Raw genomic sequence first — 17,546 nt, forward strand, 5'->3', positions numbered from 1 at the left:
ATATTCTACAGGTATGAGTGGATGGTGTATGACTAGCTGATAATCCACAGGTATGAGTGGATGGTGTATGACTACCTGATAATCCACATGTATGAGTGGGTGGTGTATGACAACCTGATAATCCACAGGTATGAGTGGATGGTGTATGACTACCTGATGATCCACAGGTATGAGTGGATGGTGTATGACTACCTGATATTCCACAGGTATGAGTGGATGGTGTATGACTACATGATATTCCACAGGTATGAGTGGATGGTGTATGACTACCTTATATTCCACAGGTAGAAGTGGATGGTGTATGACTACCTGATATTCAACAGGCATGAGTGGATGGTGTATGACTACCTGATAATCCACAGGTATGAGTGGATGGTGTATGACTACCTGATAATCCACAGGCATGAGTGGATGGTGTATGACTACCTGATAATCCACAGGCATGAGTGGATGGTGTATGACTACCTGATCATCCACATGTATGATTGGATGGTGTATGACTACCTGATAATCCACAGGTATGAGTGGATGTTGTATGACTACCTGATAATCCACAGGTATGAGTGGATGGTGTATGACTACCTGATCATTGACATTTATGAGTGGATGGTGTATGACTACCTGATATTCCACATGTATGAGTGGATGGTGTATGACTACCTGATATTCAACAGGTATGAGTGGATGGTGTATGACTACCTGATATTCAACAGCTATTAGTGGATGGTGTGTGACTACCTGATATTCCACAGGCATTAGTGAATGGTGTGTGACTACCTGATATTCTACAGGTATGAGTGGATGGTGTATGACTAGCTGATAATCCACAGGTATGAGTGGATGGTGTATGACTACCTGATAATCCACATGTATGAGTGGGTGGTGTATGACAACCTGATAATCCACAGGTATGAGTGGATGGTGTATGACAACCTGATAATCCACAAGTGTGAGTGGATGGTGTATGACTACCTGATAATCCACAGGTATGAGTGGATGGTGTATGACTACCTGATAATCCACAGGTATGAGTGGATGATGTATGACTACCTGATTATCCACAGGTATGAGTGGATGGTGTATGACTACCTGATAATCCACAGGTATGAGTGGATGGTGTATGACTACCTGATAATCCACAGGTATGATTCGATGGTGTATGACTACCCAATAATCCACAGGTATGAGTGGATGGTGTATGAATTCCTGATAATCCACAGGTATGAGTGGATGGTGTATAACTACCTGATAATCCACAGGTATGAGTGGATGGTGTATGACTACCTGATAATCCACAGGTATGAGTGGATTGTGTATAACTACCTGATAATCCACAGGTATGAGTGGATGGTGTATAACTACCTGATAATCCACAGGTATGAGTGGATGGTGTATGACTACCTGATAATCCACAGGTATGAGTGGATGGTGTATGACTACCTGATAATCCACAGGTATGAGCCGATGGTGTATGACTACCTGATAATCCACAGGTATGAGTGGATGGTGTATGACTACCTGATAACCCACAGGTATGAGTGGATGGTGTATGACTACCTGATAATCCACAGGTATGAGTGGATGGTGTATGACTACCTGATAATCCACAGGTATGAGTCCATGGTGTATGACTACCTGATAATCCACAGGTATGAGTGGATGGTGTATGACTACCTGATAATCCACAGGTATGAGTGGATGGTGTATGACTACCTGATAATCCACAGGTAGAGTGGATGGTGTATGACTACCTGATAATCCGCAGGTATGAGTGGATGGTGTATGACTACCTGATAATCTGCAGGTATGAGTGGATGGTCTTTGACTACCTGATAATCCGCAGGTATGAGTGGATGGTGTATGACTACCTGATAATCCACAGGTATGAGTTGATGGTGTATGACTACCTGATAATCCGCAGGTATGAGTGGATGGCATATGACTACCTGATAATCTGCAGGTATGAGTGGATGGTGTTTAACTACCTGATAATCCACAGGTATGAGTGGATGGTGTATGACTACCTGATAATCCACAGGCATGAGTGGATGGTGTATGACTACCAGATAATCCACAGGTATGAGTGGATGGTCTATGACTACCTGATAATCCAAGCTATGAGTGGATGGTGTATGACAACCTGATAATCCACAGGTATGAGTGGATGGTGTATGACTACCTGATAATCCACAGGTATGAGTGGATGGTCTATGACTACCTGATAATCCAAGCTATGAGTGGATGGTGTATGACTACCTGATAATCCACAGGTATGAGTGGATGGTGTATGACTACCAGATAATCCACAACTATGAGTGGATGGTGTATGACTACCTGATAATCCACAGGTATGAGTGGATTGTGTATGACTACCTGATAATCCACAGGTATGAGTGGATGGTGTATGACTACCTGATGATCCACAGGTATGAGTGGATGGTGTATGACTACCTGATATTCCACAGGTATGAGTGGATGGTGTATGACTACCTGATATTCCACAGGTATGAGTGGATGGTGTATGACTACCTTATATTCCACAGGTAGAAGTGGATGGTGTATGACTACCTGATATTCAACAGGCATGAGTGGATGGTGTATGACTACCTGATAATCCACAGGTATGAGTGGATGGTGTATGACTACCTGATAATCCACAGGCATGAGTGGATGGTGTATGACTACCTGATAATCCACAGGCATGAGTGGATGGTGTATGACTACCTGATCATCCACATGTATGAGTGGATGGTGCATGACTTCCTGATAATCCACAGGTATGAGTGGATGTTGTATGACTACCTGATAATCCACAGGTATGAGTGGATGGTGTATGACTACCTGATCATTGACATTTATCAGTGGATGGTGTATGACTACCTGATATTCCACATGTATGAGTGGATGGTGTATGACTACCTGATATTCAACAGGTATGAGTGGATGGTGTATGACTACCTGATATTCAACAGCTATTAGAGGATGATGTATGACTACCTGATATTCCACAGGCATTAGTGAATGGTGTGTGACTACCTGAGATTCTACAGGTATGAGTGGATGGTGTATGACTACCTGATAATCCACAGGTATGAGTGGATGGTGTATGACTACCTGATAATCCACATGTATGAGTGGATGGTGCATGACTACCTGATAATCCACAGGTATGAGTGAATGATGTATAATTACCTGATAATCCACAGGAATGAGTGGACTGTGTATGACTATATGATATTCAACAGGTGTCCGAGGATGGTGTATGACTACATGATTTTCCACATGTATGAGTGGATGGTGTATGACTACCTTATCATTGACAGTTATGAGCAGATTGGTGTTTTACTACCTGATAATCCACAGGAATGAGCGGATGGTGTGGCGGGAAAGCCCGTGTAGATCCCTTCCTGTGAACCAAGAGCGTCTTTTGCTTGCCGTCCAGGAAATGTTCTTCCACTTTGGCGATGTTGTGAGACACGTCGTAGATGATGTGCATGTCAAGGTCATCTGGCGTCGATTCAAACATCTTTGCAAATGCCTGAAGTGTCAAGAAGTTTAAACCAATTTATATGAGCTTGATTGCATCAAAAGCATATGGCTAAATGAAACACTCTTGAGTCTTTTTCCTTGGTAGAACCAGTACTTGATGTATAATATAGAGATCTGAAGAACGCCCACACAGTAGGGATCGAACCTATGACCTTCTGGTCATCATATCCACTACAACCATGGCCGCAGGTCACCATATCCACTACAACCATGGCCGCAGGTCACCATATCCACTACAACCATGGCCGCAGGTCACCATATCCACTACAACCATGGCCGCAGGTCACCATATCCACTACAACCATGGCCACAGGTCACCATATCCACTACAACCATGGCCGCAGGTCACCATATCCACTACAACCATGGCCGCAGGTCACCATATCCACTACAACCATGGCCGCAGAAGGATCATCTATGACCTTCTGGTCACCATATCCACTACAACCATGGCCGCAGGTCACCACATCCCTACAACCATGGCCGCAGAAGAATCATCTATGACCTTCTGGTCACCACATCCCTACAACCATGGCCGCAGAAGGATCATCTTTGACCTTCTTGTCACCATATCCACTACAACCATGGCCGCAGAAGGATCAATCTTATAAATTCTCAACATATTTTAATTTGAAATAAACAATTGGATCAAATTAGATAGTCCTTACTTCGAGTCAAACCACAGAAATTTGTAAAATAATATATAGCCAAACACTTAAATATCTATACAAATGACAATGAATAAAATAACCATGACTTACAAAATTGTAAAGGTGGGTAATGTTGAAATCAGTTTTTCAGTCTGGAAATATTGTCTTTTTGTCTGGGGCATATCTTGATAACTCTAAGAGTTATCAAAATGAATCTTCACAGGCAAGAAGATTGTATTGAGGGGACAAGTAAAGCACATAAACAAAACTGTTGCTTCCATAGTAACACAGAAATTGCCCTTTATTTATTTGTATACTTAGCTTTTTTAAGAATCTGTTTCCTCTGACATGAAATATTTAACATTTGCATTACTAAATCTTATAAATTACTACAAATGTGTCACAGACACTGATGCCCTCACATCAAAAGTAAGGACACTGATCAATTCTCTATCTATTCTACATTAGACTAAAAGACATTGGTCCATAAATGAGCCAAAACTCGTCCGTCACAGTTACTTTTCCTTCCTTGAAAATCATCTTCACATTGAGGTCATTCAACTATGAAAGTTTGAGCAAGACGCACTCAGTAGTTAAAGAGGATTTCAACAAACAAAATGTTGAAAACAATATACTCTAGAGTTGTAAAACCTACAAATGGCCATAATTGTTCACAACATCATTGCAGCCAAAATTTCTTTCTTTATGATTACCCAAACATAAAGGTTATGGACGGGTAATAGTTTGATCTAGATCAAATCATATTTACAAAGGAGTTCAAAACACAAGCTTCAGGTGTTGATTGATTATATAGTGAGAAAACACACATAGGGCCATAATTTTGCTGAAATTTGTCAAAGCCCAGAACACCTTTTTTACAATCATCCTCACATTATGGTCATCAAACTTGAAGTAAGGTCAACCCAGGAGATAAAGAAAAGTTTGTAAGTACGGATATATAGACAAAAAATGCATTGCTTAATGCCTTTAAATTCCATGGGGCAGAAACAAATCTTTACAGGGCCTTGTATAAGCATTGACAGGTAAATCCCTCAAAGTCACAATATACGGTACTTATTCAAATATGTACTAGTAATTTAATGTAAAAGCCACAACTAATGTAATATAAATGCAACACCAACCCCAGTACAATACCCTTCCTTTCCTTGAAGAGCTTAAAGCTTAATTTATTGATGCAATAAAAAAAACTGTAAAAATCAAAATTACATGTCATGTGGTTTTAAAGAAGTACTCAACACACAACAAAATCTACTGTTTTGCACCTTCCTTTTATCAACCATTCTAGTTGTATGTAACCCAACTCAGTGAAATATTTCAAGTCTCCAACTTAATCATAAAACAGTGAACTAGTTGTGCAACCAAAGCTTACCCTATCAATATCTGTAAAATATAAAACCAGACAAAGAGTTTAAATTGTAAGACATGCCTCAGAGTAAAATATGTTGATTTTTTTAAATTAAAGAATGACCCAATTATAAAGTAGTGTTACCTCAATGCCTCTTTGTCAATCAACAAATGACAGAGGCATAAAAGCAACTCCTAGAAACTTTGAGCAAACAAGCCATTTGATATAATTAAATGACTTTAAGACACAATAATATAATTAAAGGATACTTAACAGCAAACATGACAATATTTATTATTTAACACGTTGATAACTTAATAGCATCAGTTACCATCAAGATATAAAATAAAAGTAAAATAACTCTATTTTAAAAAGATTGTACAAAATCAGTGCTATGTAACCTGTCTTGCCAGGAAGGTCATACTTGACCTATTGACCCAGGCGTAGTTAGCGGCTGACGCCATGCCCTTGAGGTAGTCCTGACCCTCTGGAGAGTTAATCTTTGCGCAGGCTAGCTGACGGTCGTTAGTGAGGATGTTGTCACGCTTCATCACTTTCTCCATGACAACCAGGGAATCTAAAGGAGGGGGGAGCAAAGTATTTAACCCTATACCTCTCAGATACTTACTTTGATGCATTTGTAGTCCATTAGAAATTCAAATTAAATTGAAGACCACTCCTACTAGGGCCAAGTTTTTAAGGCTTTATTTCCAGCCCTTTTGTACTGGTGAGCAAAAAACAGCATAAAACCTGAACAGACTACAAGTTTATCGCAGGCTGCTCTGGATTTATGCTGGTTGCTTATAGTCATTTTGCTTTTCTTCCAAGTAGGAAAGGGTTAAATCAAAACTCTGACAGCTTTGAAAGATAGTTGCAGGAAAGGCAAACATACATATATGGATAAATACAGTACATCAATTAAAAAACTGAGAGCACTAAAAGACTGTTGGCAAGAAATGGAATGGAACTATTATCACTTGCAATAGAGTGAATCAATCAAAATGCTGAGAGAATAGAAACACTGTTTGACAGAAATAAGAGCATCAAACTGTTCTTAGCGAAGAAACACAAGACTGATGGCAAGAAAGGAAAGAAAAGCAATAAAGCGAAATTGCATGCATTTATTTAACCGTTGTTGGAATTGATGTTGTTATACTTCATCACCTTTTATATTACAACAATTGAATCTGGTCCTGAGTACTTTGTAGTATACTTAAGAATACCCAGGAAACTTTTAAGTAGTACATGAGCTGACAATGCCTTATAGAGCCCAATCAATCACCACACAAATACAAACTGACCTGTTGCCACCTGGTGGCCGAGCCCTCTACTGCCGCAGTGGATCATCACACAGATCTGTCCCTTGAACTCAATTCCCATCTTCTTGGCCGCATACTCATCGAATATCTCATCTACCACCTGAATCTCCGTATAGTGGTTTCCAGCTCCCAGTGTGCCCAGCTGAAAATGGCAGCAGCGGTTCCTAATTTTAGAACTCTGGGAACATGGGGCTTAATAAATGTGCAAAATGTTTCTTCCCAGATTAGCCTGTGGATTTTCTACATGTTTCTTCCCAGATTAGCCTGTGGATTTTCTACATGTTTCTTCCCAGATTAGCCTGTGGATTTTCTACATGTTTCTTCCCAGATTAGCCTGTGGATTTTCTACATGTTTCTTCCCAGATTAGCCTGTGGATTTTCTACATGTTTCTTCCCAGATTAGCCTGTGGATTTTCTACATGTTTCTTCCCAGATTAGCCTGTGGATTTTCTACATGTTTCTTCCCAGATTAGCCTGTGGATTTTCTACATGTTTCTTCCCAGATTAGCCTGTGGATTTTCTACATGTTTCTTCCCAGATTAGCCTGTGGATTTTCTACATGTTTCTTCCCAGATTAGCCTGTGGATTTTCTACATGTTTCTTCCCAGATTAGCCTGTGGATTTTCTACATGTTTCTTCCCAGATTAGCCTGTGGATTTTCTACATGTTTCTTCCCAGATTAGCCTGTGGATTTTCTACATGTTTCTTCCCAGATTAGCCTGTGGATTTTCTACATGTTTCTTCCCAGATTAGCCTGTGGATTTTCTACATGTTTCTTCCCAGATTAGCCTGTGGATTTTCTACAGGCTACTCAGGAACAACACTTTCCGCTTTTATGGAATGTTTTATTTAAAGAACGTCTCTACTTAAATAACAAAAATTCAGCCTAGGCCAATAGCGTTGTTTGGCATTAGCCTATGCTGACTGCACATGCATTAAGCCCTGTTTTTCCAGTTCACAGCTCATTTACTATCCAAATGAAAAAGCTATTGCAAGGAGTATTGTCATTTCTTAAACAGATATGTTTTAACAGTTGACACATCCCTGCATACCAGTTCCCAGTTCCAGTGCTTAGCTGAAAACGAAGGGAGCTCCAAATATGAGAACCATAGAATAACACTCGAATTTGAATGTTGTAATTACTACTCAAGGGAAGTAACTATTGCATGGAGTATGGTCATTTGTAACACAGAGGTACTTTTAAACACTACACTGGCTTTTAAACTTTTCGTAGGCTTCGTGTGGAAGCAAAACAAACATTTTGACATTAATTTGCATTAACTGTTTATAGCAAATTACATTATACCATCAACCTAAATTAGGAAAAGAGATTTAGGGAGAAAATAAAGGAAAATTTAATGCCTTATTTACACAAAAGCTGTCAGTGTTGAAGCAAAACTTATCGTAGGTTTAATATTTTTCTGACAGTTCATACACCAAAAAGGTGAAAAGTTAAATTCAATTCAAGTAAATACTAGTTCATCCTTAAGTTAATATTTAAATTTTAATATTTGAAGCCCTAAAACTGTTGGGCCGCATTAAATTGTCATAGGAATCCTGTTTCCTTTCATTTGAATAACCTCTAATGGCAAATGTAAACATTGGTGCTAAAATGACATCAATTTACAAAGAAATTAATAAATGTCAATGATCATACACGCCATAGATTTTCAGACCAATTTTGGAACATTGAGCTCAATTTTCCGAGACTGTTGACGATTTTCCGGGACATGTATACATATAGCAATATATATATAAACATATACTGTGAAACCATTTATTTTCGACAGCACAAAATTTCGTCATTTTTATAAAAATGACGATTTCGTCAGCACTTAAATTCGCCGATTTCTGATCTTGAATTTTAAAAAAATGCGTCAGACAATATCCGATTTGTGTGTAATACATATTCGCGATCAATCGCAGTTGCGAAAAATCGTACGAATGCGGGAACACACTTGAGAATCACTGCAGGAGGTGGGGCCTGTTTGTCACATGCCAATTAACTAGTCTTTTGTTATCAAGGGTCAGTGATGGACCCTCTTAATGTATGCCATTCACAAGTTCATTGTTATGATTAGCGGACAAGTGGGATCGAATAACCGTTAACGAGTGTTTGTAACAACGAAGCCAATTGCCCATTAGTCTTTTTCTATTATTATAATTGCCATACTGATAACAATCGTAATTCTAGTTGGTATGATTTTTATTAAAATGCTGTCAATACCGTTTTAAAACTGTTTGTGTTATACGAAAGAGGTTCCAGTTTGTTAAGTGTTTTTTTTCAAATAAAATGCTTTTTTATTCTGATATCAACATTAAAATTATAAACTCTGTGCGTGTGTTTGTTCTTAAAAAGTAAACTACCGGTATATAAATCAATAATGTCAATAGTTTAAAAATAATTAAATTGATACATTTAAAATAGTTATAAGTGTGGCTAAACGTAAACAATCAAACAACAAACAGCAATTAAAATATTCTTTATTAATTTGTGATAAATATGCATGTTGATCACACATCGTCATCTTTTCATTTGGTTTATTGTCTTTCATCGGCATTCGCTGCGTGATGGCTAATATGCAACACCCCTGAAAAACACAATGCACCTAATGGGTAATAAAGTTATAAACAATTAGCGCTAATTCATTACCATTCTACATAAACGAAGTCAACGCATTCGATACAGCTGTACTGCACACGCGTTTTAAAGAAGTGTAACGTGTCAGCTAAGTACCTTGTGTAATCTACATCCCTTTGTGTCAAAACCGGATTAATCTTGATTACGAAACAGCAGTGAATGTGTGCAAAGATTATGTTGGAATTTAATCCCTCATGTCTACGGTAAAGTTTTAAAATATTGCTCAACTTAGTGTTTGTTTTTGTTCAAACATAGAGCATGATTGTTCGTTAGGATCTTAAATTCGCCTATCGGTCGACTGACAAAATTTATGAAAATTAATGCCTGACGATTAATAATGGTTTCACAGTATGCATTTTTGGTACGCATTTTTTTCACATCGTAAATTGCTAAGCTCGAAAGCCTATCCGAAATACTTTTATTGTCATAATTACTAGTGGTTTAAAACAAGACAGAAACAAGGGCTGTTTGTCAAACATGCATGCCCCCCATATGGGCTGTCCATTGTAGTGGCAGCCATTGTGTGAGTACGATTTTTGTCACTTTGACCTTGACCTTTGTCCTAGTGACCTGAAAATCAATAGGGGTCATCTGCGAGTCACGATCAATGTACCTATGAAGTGTCATGATCCTAGGCAAAAGCGTTCTTGAGTTATCATCCGAAAATCATTTTACTATTTCGGGTCACCGTGACCTTGACCTTTGACCTTGTAACCTCAAAATCAATAGGGGTCATCTGCGAGTCATGATCAATCTACCTATGAAGTTTCATGATCCTAGGCGTTTGCGTTCTTGAGTTATCATCCGAAAACCATTTTACTATTTCAGGTCACCGTGACCTTGACCTTTGACCTAGTGACCTCAAAAACAATAGGGGTCATCTGCAAGTCATGATCAATCTACCCATGAAGTTTCATGATCCTAGGCGTATGCGTTCTTGAGTTATCATCCAGAAACCATTTTACTATTTCGGGTCACCGTGACCTTGACCTTTGACCTAGTGACCTCAAAATTAATAGGGGTCATCTGCGAGTCATGATCAATCTACCCATGAAGTTTCATGATCCTAGGCGTATGCGTTCTTGAGTTATCATCCGGAAACCATTTTACTATTTCGGGTCACCGTGACCTTGACCTTTGACCTAGTGACCTCAAAATTGATAGGGGTCATCTGCGAGTCATGATCAATCTACCCATGAAGTTTCATGATCCTAGGCGTATGCGTTCTTGAGTTATCATCCGGAAACCATTTTACTATTTCGGGTCACCGTGACCTTGACATTTGACCTAGTGACCTCAAAATTGATAGGGGTCATCTGCGAGTCATGATCAATCTACCCATGAAGTTTCATGATCCTAGGCGTATGCGTTCTTGAGTTATCATCCGGAAACCATTTTACTATTTCGGGTCACCGTGACCTTGACCTTTGACCTTGTGACCTCAAAATCAATAGGGGTCATCTGCGAGTCATGATCAATCTACCCATGAAGTTTCATGATCCTAAGCGTATGCGTTCTTGAGTTATCATCCGGAAACCATTTTACTATTTCGGGTCACCGTGACCTTGACCTTTGACCTAGTGACCTCAAAATCAATAGGGGTCATCTGCGAGTCATGATCAATGTACCTATGAAGTTTCATGATCCTAGCCCCAAGCGTTCTTGAGTTATCATACGACAACCACCTGGTGGACGGACCGACCGACCGACCGACCGACCGACCGACCGACCTACCGACCGACCGACCGACATGAGCAAAGCAATATACCCCCTCTTCTTGGAAGGGGGGCATAATAAACCTAGTGAGGATGACGATTTTATATGCTTAATTTTTTTACTCAACTTCTTTGTCGGTTAAACATGCGAACATGACCTGCTTTTAATTTTTTAATCAACGATGTTGGACTTCAGATGTGTGAACAACTCCTTTGCCCTAACGCAGCGGGAAATTATAACTTAGTATATTAAAGCCAATTAACAACCACATTAAACAATGTCGCCTTTTCAGTTTGACTGCAAACGTGAGACAATCAATATGATAACAGGATCCCTGTAAATTGATCGATTTTGACACGTATCGTGGTCACCTATTCGGGTAGGCATTGCCATGGCGATGCTGCGGATTAGTGGGAACACAGATTTGAGGTGCAGTTAAGCCTAAGATAGGGTAAAATCCGGGACATTTGACAGATTTCCAGGACTGCGGGACACGTTCTTCATTTCCGGGACAATCCCGGACAATTCGGGACATATGGCGTGCATGTCAATGATTCTCGAAATATACTGTTAGAATGAAAGCATGCTATGGGAAGACTATGAACAACAATAAGTTTGTAAAGAAGTTTTTGGATTGGGTTCACCATGGTATGGCAGTAGGGCTGCAACGGGTACCCGAAATATCCCATGATATTGGATCCAACTTCAGATTCGCGGGTACGGATCCACTCCTGGAAATTTCGGTTCCGAATATTTATTTTCATAGTTGTATGTAACCTAGCGATGTTTTCACAAGTATTGTTTTTATACAGTGTGGTTCTGTTTAAAAGATAAATGATACGTATGATAATCAATATTTTTTTACACATGACAGTCAAATAGCAGATCATTCAAAATCCTTTATTGTTTAAGAGTGACATTGGACATTCCGTAATGAGCGCCGAAAGCAAAACTAATTCAAAATTATGGAGGATTTACACATTGCAAATGCAATTCCTAATGGCAATAAGTAAGTTTTCAATTCTAATTGTCTTTCTGAGTTGTATTAAAAACAACAGTAGTGGATCCAGTGTGGCTGGAATGTTATTCAGGTAAATTTTGCATTATTTCCCGACCTGTCAAATTGTGTTTCTGCATCATGTATTGTCTTGCAAGCATATTTCGTCATATACCAAGTTTAAATGCTATCTTGTAATGCAAGGAACCTCAATTCCCAGTGAGAGAATCTTCTCCACAGCAGGAGACCTCGTCAGTACTCATAGGGCTTGCCTGGACCCGGACAATGTTGATATGTTAATTTTTGTGAAAACAAACATCAAACTGCATGAACAGTTAAAAGTGTATGTTAACAAGCGAACTATTAAGTGAATAAATGTTGAGGTTTTGTTTTATTCTGACCTTGCTACAATGTTAAACGAGAAATTTGTTATGTTTTTTGCTAATAAATGTTGAATGTTTTTTTAGTTAAATTATACTTCTAAATCATTGATTTCTTTAATTAAAACAGAATTTCTTATTTTCTCTTATCTGAGGGATCTGGATCGGAACAAAATCTGAAGAAACCTTATTTGGATTCGGATTTGGATCCGAAACTTTGGATTCGTTGCAGCCCTATATGGCAGGCACATGGAAGCATCATAAAATAATAGTACAGCATTTTCATAAAAATGAAAATAGTCGTCATTTTAACATGTTTACTGTTGTCTTTTTTAATTCATTATAACTTCATCTTATCTGTGGGAGGCCCTTTTTCTTTGCCCGAGGGCTGACTTTGAATGGGTCTGCATCATATCTGTGGGAGGCCCCTTTTCTTTGCCTGAGGGCTGACATTGAATGGGTCTGCATCATACCTGTGGGAGGCCCCTTTTCTTTGCCCATGGGCTGACATTGAATGGATCTGCATCATACTTGTGGGAGGCCCTTTTTCTTTGCCAGAGGGCTTACATTGAATGGGTCTGCATCATACCTGTGGGAGGCCCCTTTTCTTTGCCCAAGGGCTGACATTGAATGGGTCTGCATCATATCTGTGGGAGGCCCCTTTTCTTTGCCCAAGTGCTGACATTGAATGGGTCTGCATCATATCTGTGGGAGGCCCCTTTTCTTTGCCAGAGGGCTGACATTGAATGGGTCTGCATCATACCTGTGGGAGGCCCGTTTTCTTTGCCCAAGGGCTGACATTGAATGGGTCTGCATCATACTTGTGGGAGGCTCCTTTCCTTTGCCCGAGGGCTGACATTGAATGGGTCTACATCATACCTGTGGGAGGCCCCTTTTCTTTGCCCAAGGGCTGACATTGAATAGTCTGCATCATACCTGTGGGAGGCCCCTTTTCTTTGCCCAAGGGCTGACATTGAATGGGTCTGCATCATACCTGTGGGAGGCCCCTTTTCTTTGCCCGAGGGCTGACATTGAATGGGTCTGCATCATATCTGTGGGAGGCCCCTTTTCTTTGCCCGAGGGCTGACATTGAATGGGTCTGCATCATACCTTCGGGAGGCCCCTTTTCTTTGCCCGAGGGCTGACATTGAATGGGTCTGCATCATACCTGTGGGAGGCCCCTTTTCTTTGCCCGAGGGCTGACATTGAATGGGTCAGCATCATACCTGTGGGAGGCCCCTTTTCTTTGCCCGAGGGCTGACATTGAATGGGTCTGCATCATACCTGTGGGAGGCCCCTTTTCTTTGCCCAAGGGCTAACATTGAATGGTCTGCATCATACCTGTGGAAGGCCCCTTTTCTTTGCCCGAGGGCTGACATTGAATGCGTCTGCATCATACCTGCGGGAGGCCCCTTTTCTTTGCCTTAGGGCTGACATTGAATTGGTCTGCATCATACCTGTGGGAGGCCCCTTTTCTTTGCCCAAGGGCTGACATTGAATGGGTCTGCATCATATCTGTGGGAGGCCCCTTTTCTTTGCCCAAGTGCTGACATTGAATGGGTCTGCATCATATCTGTGGGAGGCCCTTTTTCTTTGCCAGAGGGCTGACATTGAACGGGTCTATATCATACCTGTGGGAGGCCCCTTTTCTTTGCCCAAGGGCTGACATTGAATGGGTCTGCATCATACCTGTGGGAGGCCCCTTTTCTTTGCCCAAGGGCTGACATTGAATGGGTCTGCATCATACCTGTGGGAGGCCCCTTTTATTTGCCTGAGGGCTGACATTGAATGGGTCTGCATCATACCTGTGGGAGGCCCCTTTTCTTTGCCCGAGGGCTGACATTGAATGGGTCTGCATCATACCTTTGGGAGGCCCCTTTTCTTTGCCTGAGGGCTGACATTGAATGGGTCTGCATCATACCTATGGGAGGCCCCTTTTCTTTGCCCGAGGGCTGACATTGAATGCGTCTGCATCATACCTGTGGGAGGCCCCTTTTCTTTGCCCGAGGGCTGACATTGAATGGTCTGCATCATACCTGTGGGAGGCCCCTTTTCTTTGCCAGAGGGCTGACATTGAATGCGTCTGCATCATACCTGCGGGAGGCCCCTTTTCTTTGCCTTAGGGCTGACATTGAATTGGTCTGCATCATACCTGTGGGAGGCCCTTTTTCTTTGCCCGAGGGCTTACACTGAATGGGTCTGCATCATACCTGTGGGAGGCCCCTTTTCTTTGCCCGAGGGCTGACATTGAATGGGTCTGCATCATACCTGTGGGAGGCCCCTTTTCTATGCCAGAGGGCTGACATTGAATGGGTCTGCATCATACCTGTGGGAGGCCCCTTTTCTTTGCCAAAGGGCTGACATTGAATGGTCTGCATCATACCTGTGGGAGGCCCCTTTTCTTTGCCCGAGGGCTGACATTGAATGCGTCTGCATCATTCCTGCGGGAGACCCCTTTTCTTTGCCTGAGGGCTGACATTGAATGGGTCTGCATCATACCTGTGGGAGGCCCTTTTTCTTTGCCCGAGGGCTGACATTGAATGGGTCTGCATCATACCTGTGGGAGGCCCCTTTTCTTTGCCCGAGGGCTGACATTGAATGGGTCTGCATCATACCTGTGGGAGGCCCCTTTTCTTTGCCCGAGGGCTGACATTGAATGGGTCTGCATCATGTGTGGGAGGCCCCTTTTCTTTGCCTGAGGGCTCACTTTGGAAGGGTTTTCAGCATACCTGTGCAAAGCCCCTTTTCTTTGTCCGAGGGCTCACTTTAAACGGGTTTTCATCTTACCTGTGGGAGGCCCCTTTTTCTTGCCCAAGGGCTCACGTTGGAGAGCTTTTAATCTTTCCTGTAGAAGGTCCCTTTCCTTTGTCCCAGGACTCACTTTGGAAGGATTTTCATCTTTCCATTGGGAGGTCCCTTTTCTTCGTCTGAGGGCTGTCTTTGGAAGGGTTTTCATCTTACAACCTGCAGGAGGCCCCTTTTGTTTGCCAGAGGGCTCACAATGGCTCACTTTGAAAGGGTTTTCATCTTACCTGTGGAAGGCCCCTTTTCTTTGCCCGAGGGCTAACTTTGGAAGGGTCCGCCTGCAACATGCGCCCGTACTCCTCGCAGTGCTCCTTGTCTTCAGCCCAGCTGTAACCTGCACACAAGTGGACAGATGGTCAACGTCACATTGAGTCTTCATTTATTTGAGCTTCATTCCGGGAAAACTAGGTTTAATGCATGTGCGTAAAGTGTCACCCCAGATTAGCAGGTGAAGTCCGCACAGGTTAATCAGGGAAGACACTTTTCGTCTAGACTGGATTTTTGCTAAAAAGCTTTATTAAAACAACAACAACAAAAATGCATAGTGTTGTCCCTGATTAGCCTGTGCACACAGCATAGGCTAAGCTGAGACAACACTTTACATACATGCACTAAAACTGTTTTCACAGAGAAAGGCTCATTTATTTTCTAATGAAAATGCAGCATGATAATGATCGTGAAAAACAACAAATCAAAGTTCGAAATAATTAACTTTCTGAGAAAAGTTCATGCTGCCTGGGTTAGAAAAATGGCACTTAATGGCACTCACTTTCAATTTGGTCAGTTTTCCGTATTTCTGACCAGAAACTTTTGAACATGTCTGAGATTTTATTGAAACAAATGTTGAGACAGATATTCTGATGGAAAATCTGACAAGCTTTTCTTTGAATTGCTCAACTACTTAGTTTCTGACCAAAAATGACCAAGCTCCAAACACAGCAGTAATATCATTATGAACAAGAGTACCAACTTGTCAAGGCAATAATTGTTCAGTGCTTTAAGGTATTGGCTGTGTATCAAACTTTGTCAAATTATCATGCCCACAAACATTCAAGGCACCAAGTCTGATGATGATATGATGTCAACTACTGTTGTCAGGCATTAATTTTCGTGTATTACATCAGTCGACCGATTGACGAATTCAAGATCCTAACAAACAATCATGTACCATATTTGAACAAAATTAAGACTAAATTACCGAACACACGCCGCATCAAAATCCAAAGTAATCTACGCATACATACTCCGACTGTTTCGTAATCAAGATAATCCGGTTTTAACTCATGTAGATGACACAGTGTAGTTAACAGACACGTGACATTGCTGTAAAACGCGAGTGCAGTACAGCTGTATCGACTGCGTTGACTTCGTTTAGGTAGAATAGTAATGATTAGCGCTAATTGTTAACAACTTTATTACCCATTGCGTGCATTGTGTTTTTCAGTGTTGTTGCAGATTATACAGCCTCCACGCAGCGGATCCGGATAAAAGACAATAAACAACTTAAAAGATGATGATGTGTGATCATTGACAACTTTGACAAATTTTACAATACATGTTTCAAATCATTGTTATTTGTAGCATTTGAAAACGTAACAGATAAAGAGAAATTAGCCATTTATAAGACGATTAGTTCCATCCAAACGTAATGTAATTGTTTACAGAAATTCACTTTCAGTTTTGCGCCATTTTCAGGAAATACACGGGAAGCACGTTTTTCCAATGACTGATAATGACGCAATAAAACATTGCTTTTTATACTATTGCATTCAATTTTTTTTAAACACATTTATCGAGACTTGGACCCGGTCATCCGCGTTATATTGAAGAAAGTGTATTAATTTAAATTTGATAAATTCATTGACATTATTAAAAGTGACATATCAGACAAATTACTGTACTAAAAGTGAGCAAATATTTACGATGCAAAACTCTTGAAACTTTATTGAAAACTGACCAAACAGTTTGCTAACACTAATTATAACCATTAATGTTTGCACCTTCTCTAATTTGCGCCGATAAAGGTAAGGCTGCTATCAGTTCGGCCATGATAGTAAATGAATAAGACAAATTGGCATCACTGTTTCAAACACTCATGAACAGTTATTCCGTTCAACTAATCC

At 40.7% G+C, this 17,546-nt stretch overlaps 1 protein-coding gene and 1 long non-coding RNA gene across 2 annotated transcripts in view; both read right to left on the minus strand.

Moving 5' to 3' along the window:
* LOC127859973 (RNA-splicing ligase RtcB homolog) overlaps positions 1–17,546 on the minus strand; it is a 53,633-nt gene that overhangs the window by 23,381 nt on the left and 12,706 nt on the right. The window contains exons 7-10 of the mRNA XM_052397637.1: positions 15,651–15,757; positions 6,867–7,026; positions 5,967–6,142; positions 3,350–3,538 (exon numbers count right to left, since the gene is read on the minus strand). Of these exons, the coding sequence (XP_052253597.1) occupies positions 3,350–3,538; positions 5,967–6,142; positions 6,867–7,026; positions 15,651–15,757 (632 nt within the window). The remainder of the gene's footprint in view (positions 1–3,349; positions 3,539–5,966; positions 6,143–6,866; positions 7,027–15,650; positions 15,758–17,546) is intronic.
* On the minus strand, positions 14,471–15,630 carry LOC127860014 (uncharacterized). Its single transcript, XR_008039569.1, has 3 exons — positions 15,176–15,630; positions 15,002–15,117; positions 14,471–14,481 (listed from the first exon to the last, which is right to left on the minus strand). It is a non-coding gene; the product is annotated as an uncharacterized LOC127860014 (long non-coding RNA).

Source organism: Dreissena polymorpha, chromosome 1 (assembly GCF_020536995.1).
Source record: "Dreissena polymorpha isolate Duluth1 chromosome 1, UMN_Dpol_1.0, whole genome shotgun sequence".
In the NCBI taxonomy this organism is placed as follows: Eukaryota; Metazoa; Mollusca; class Bivalvia; order Myida; family Dreissenidae; genus Dreissena; species Dreissena polymorpha.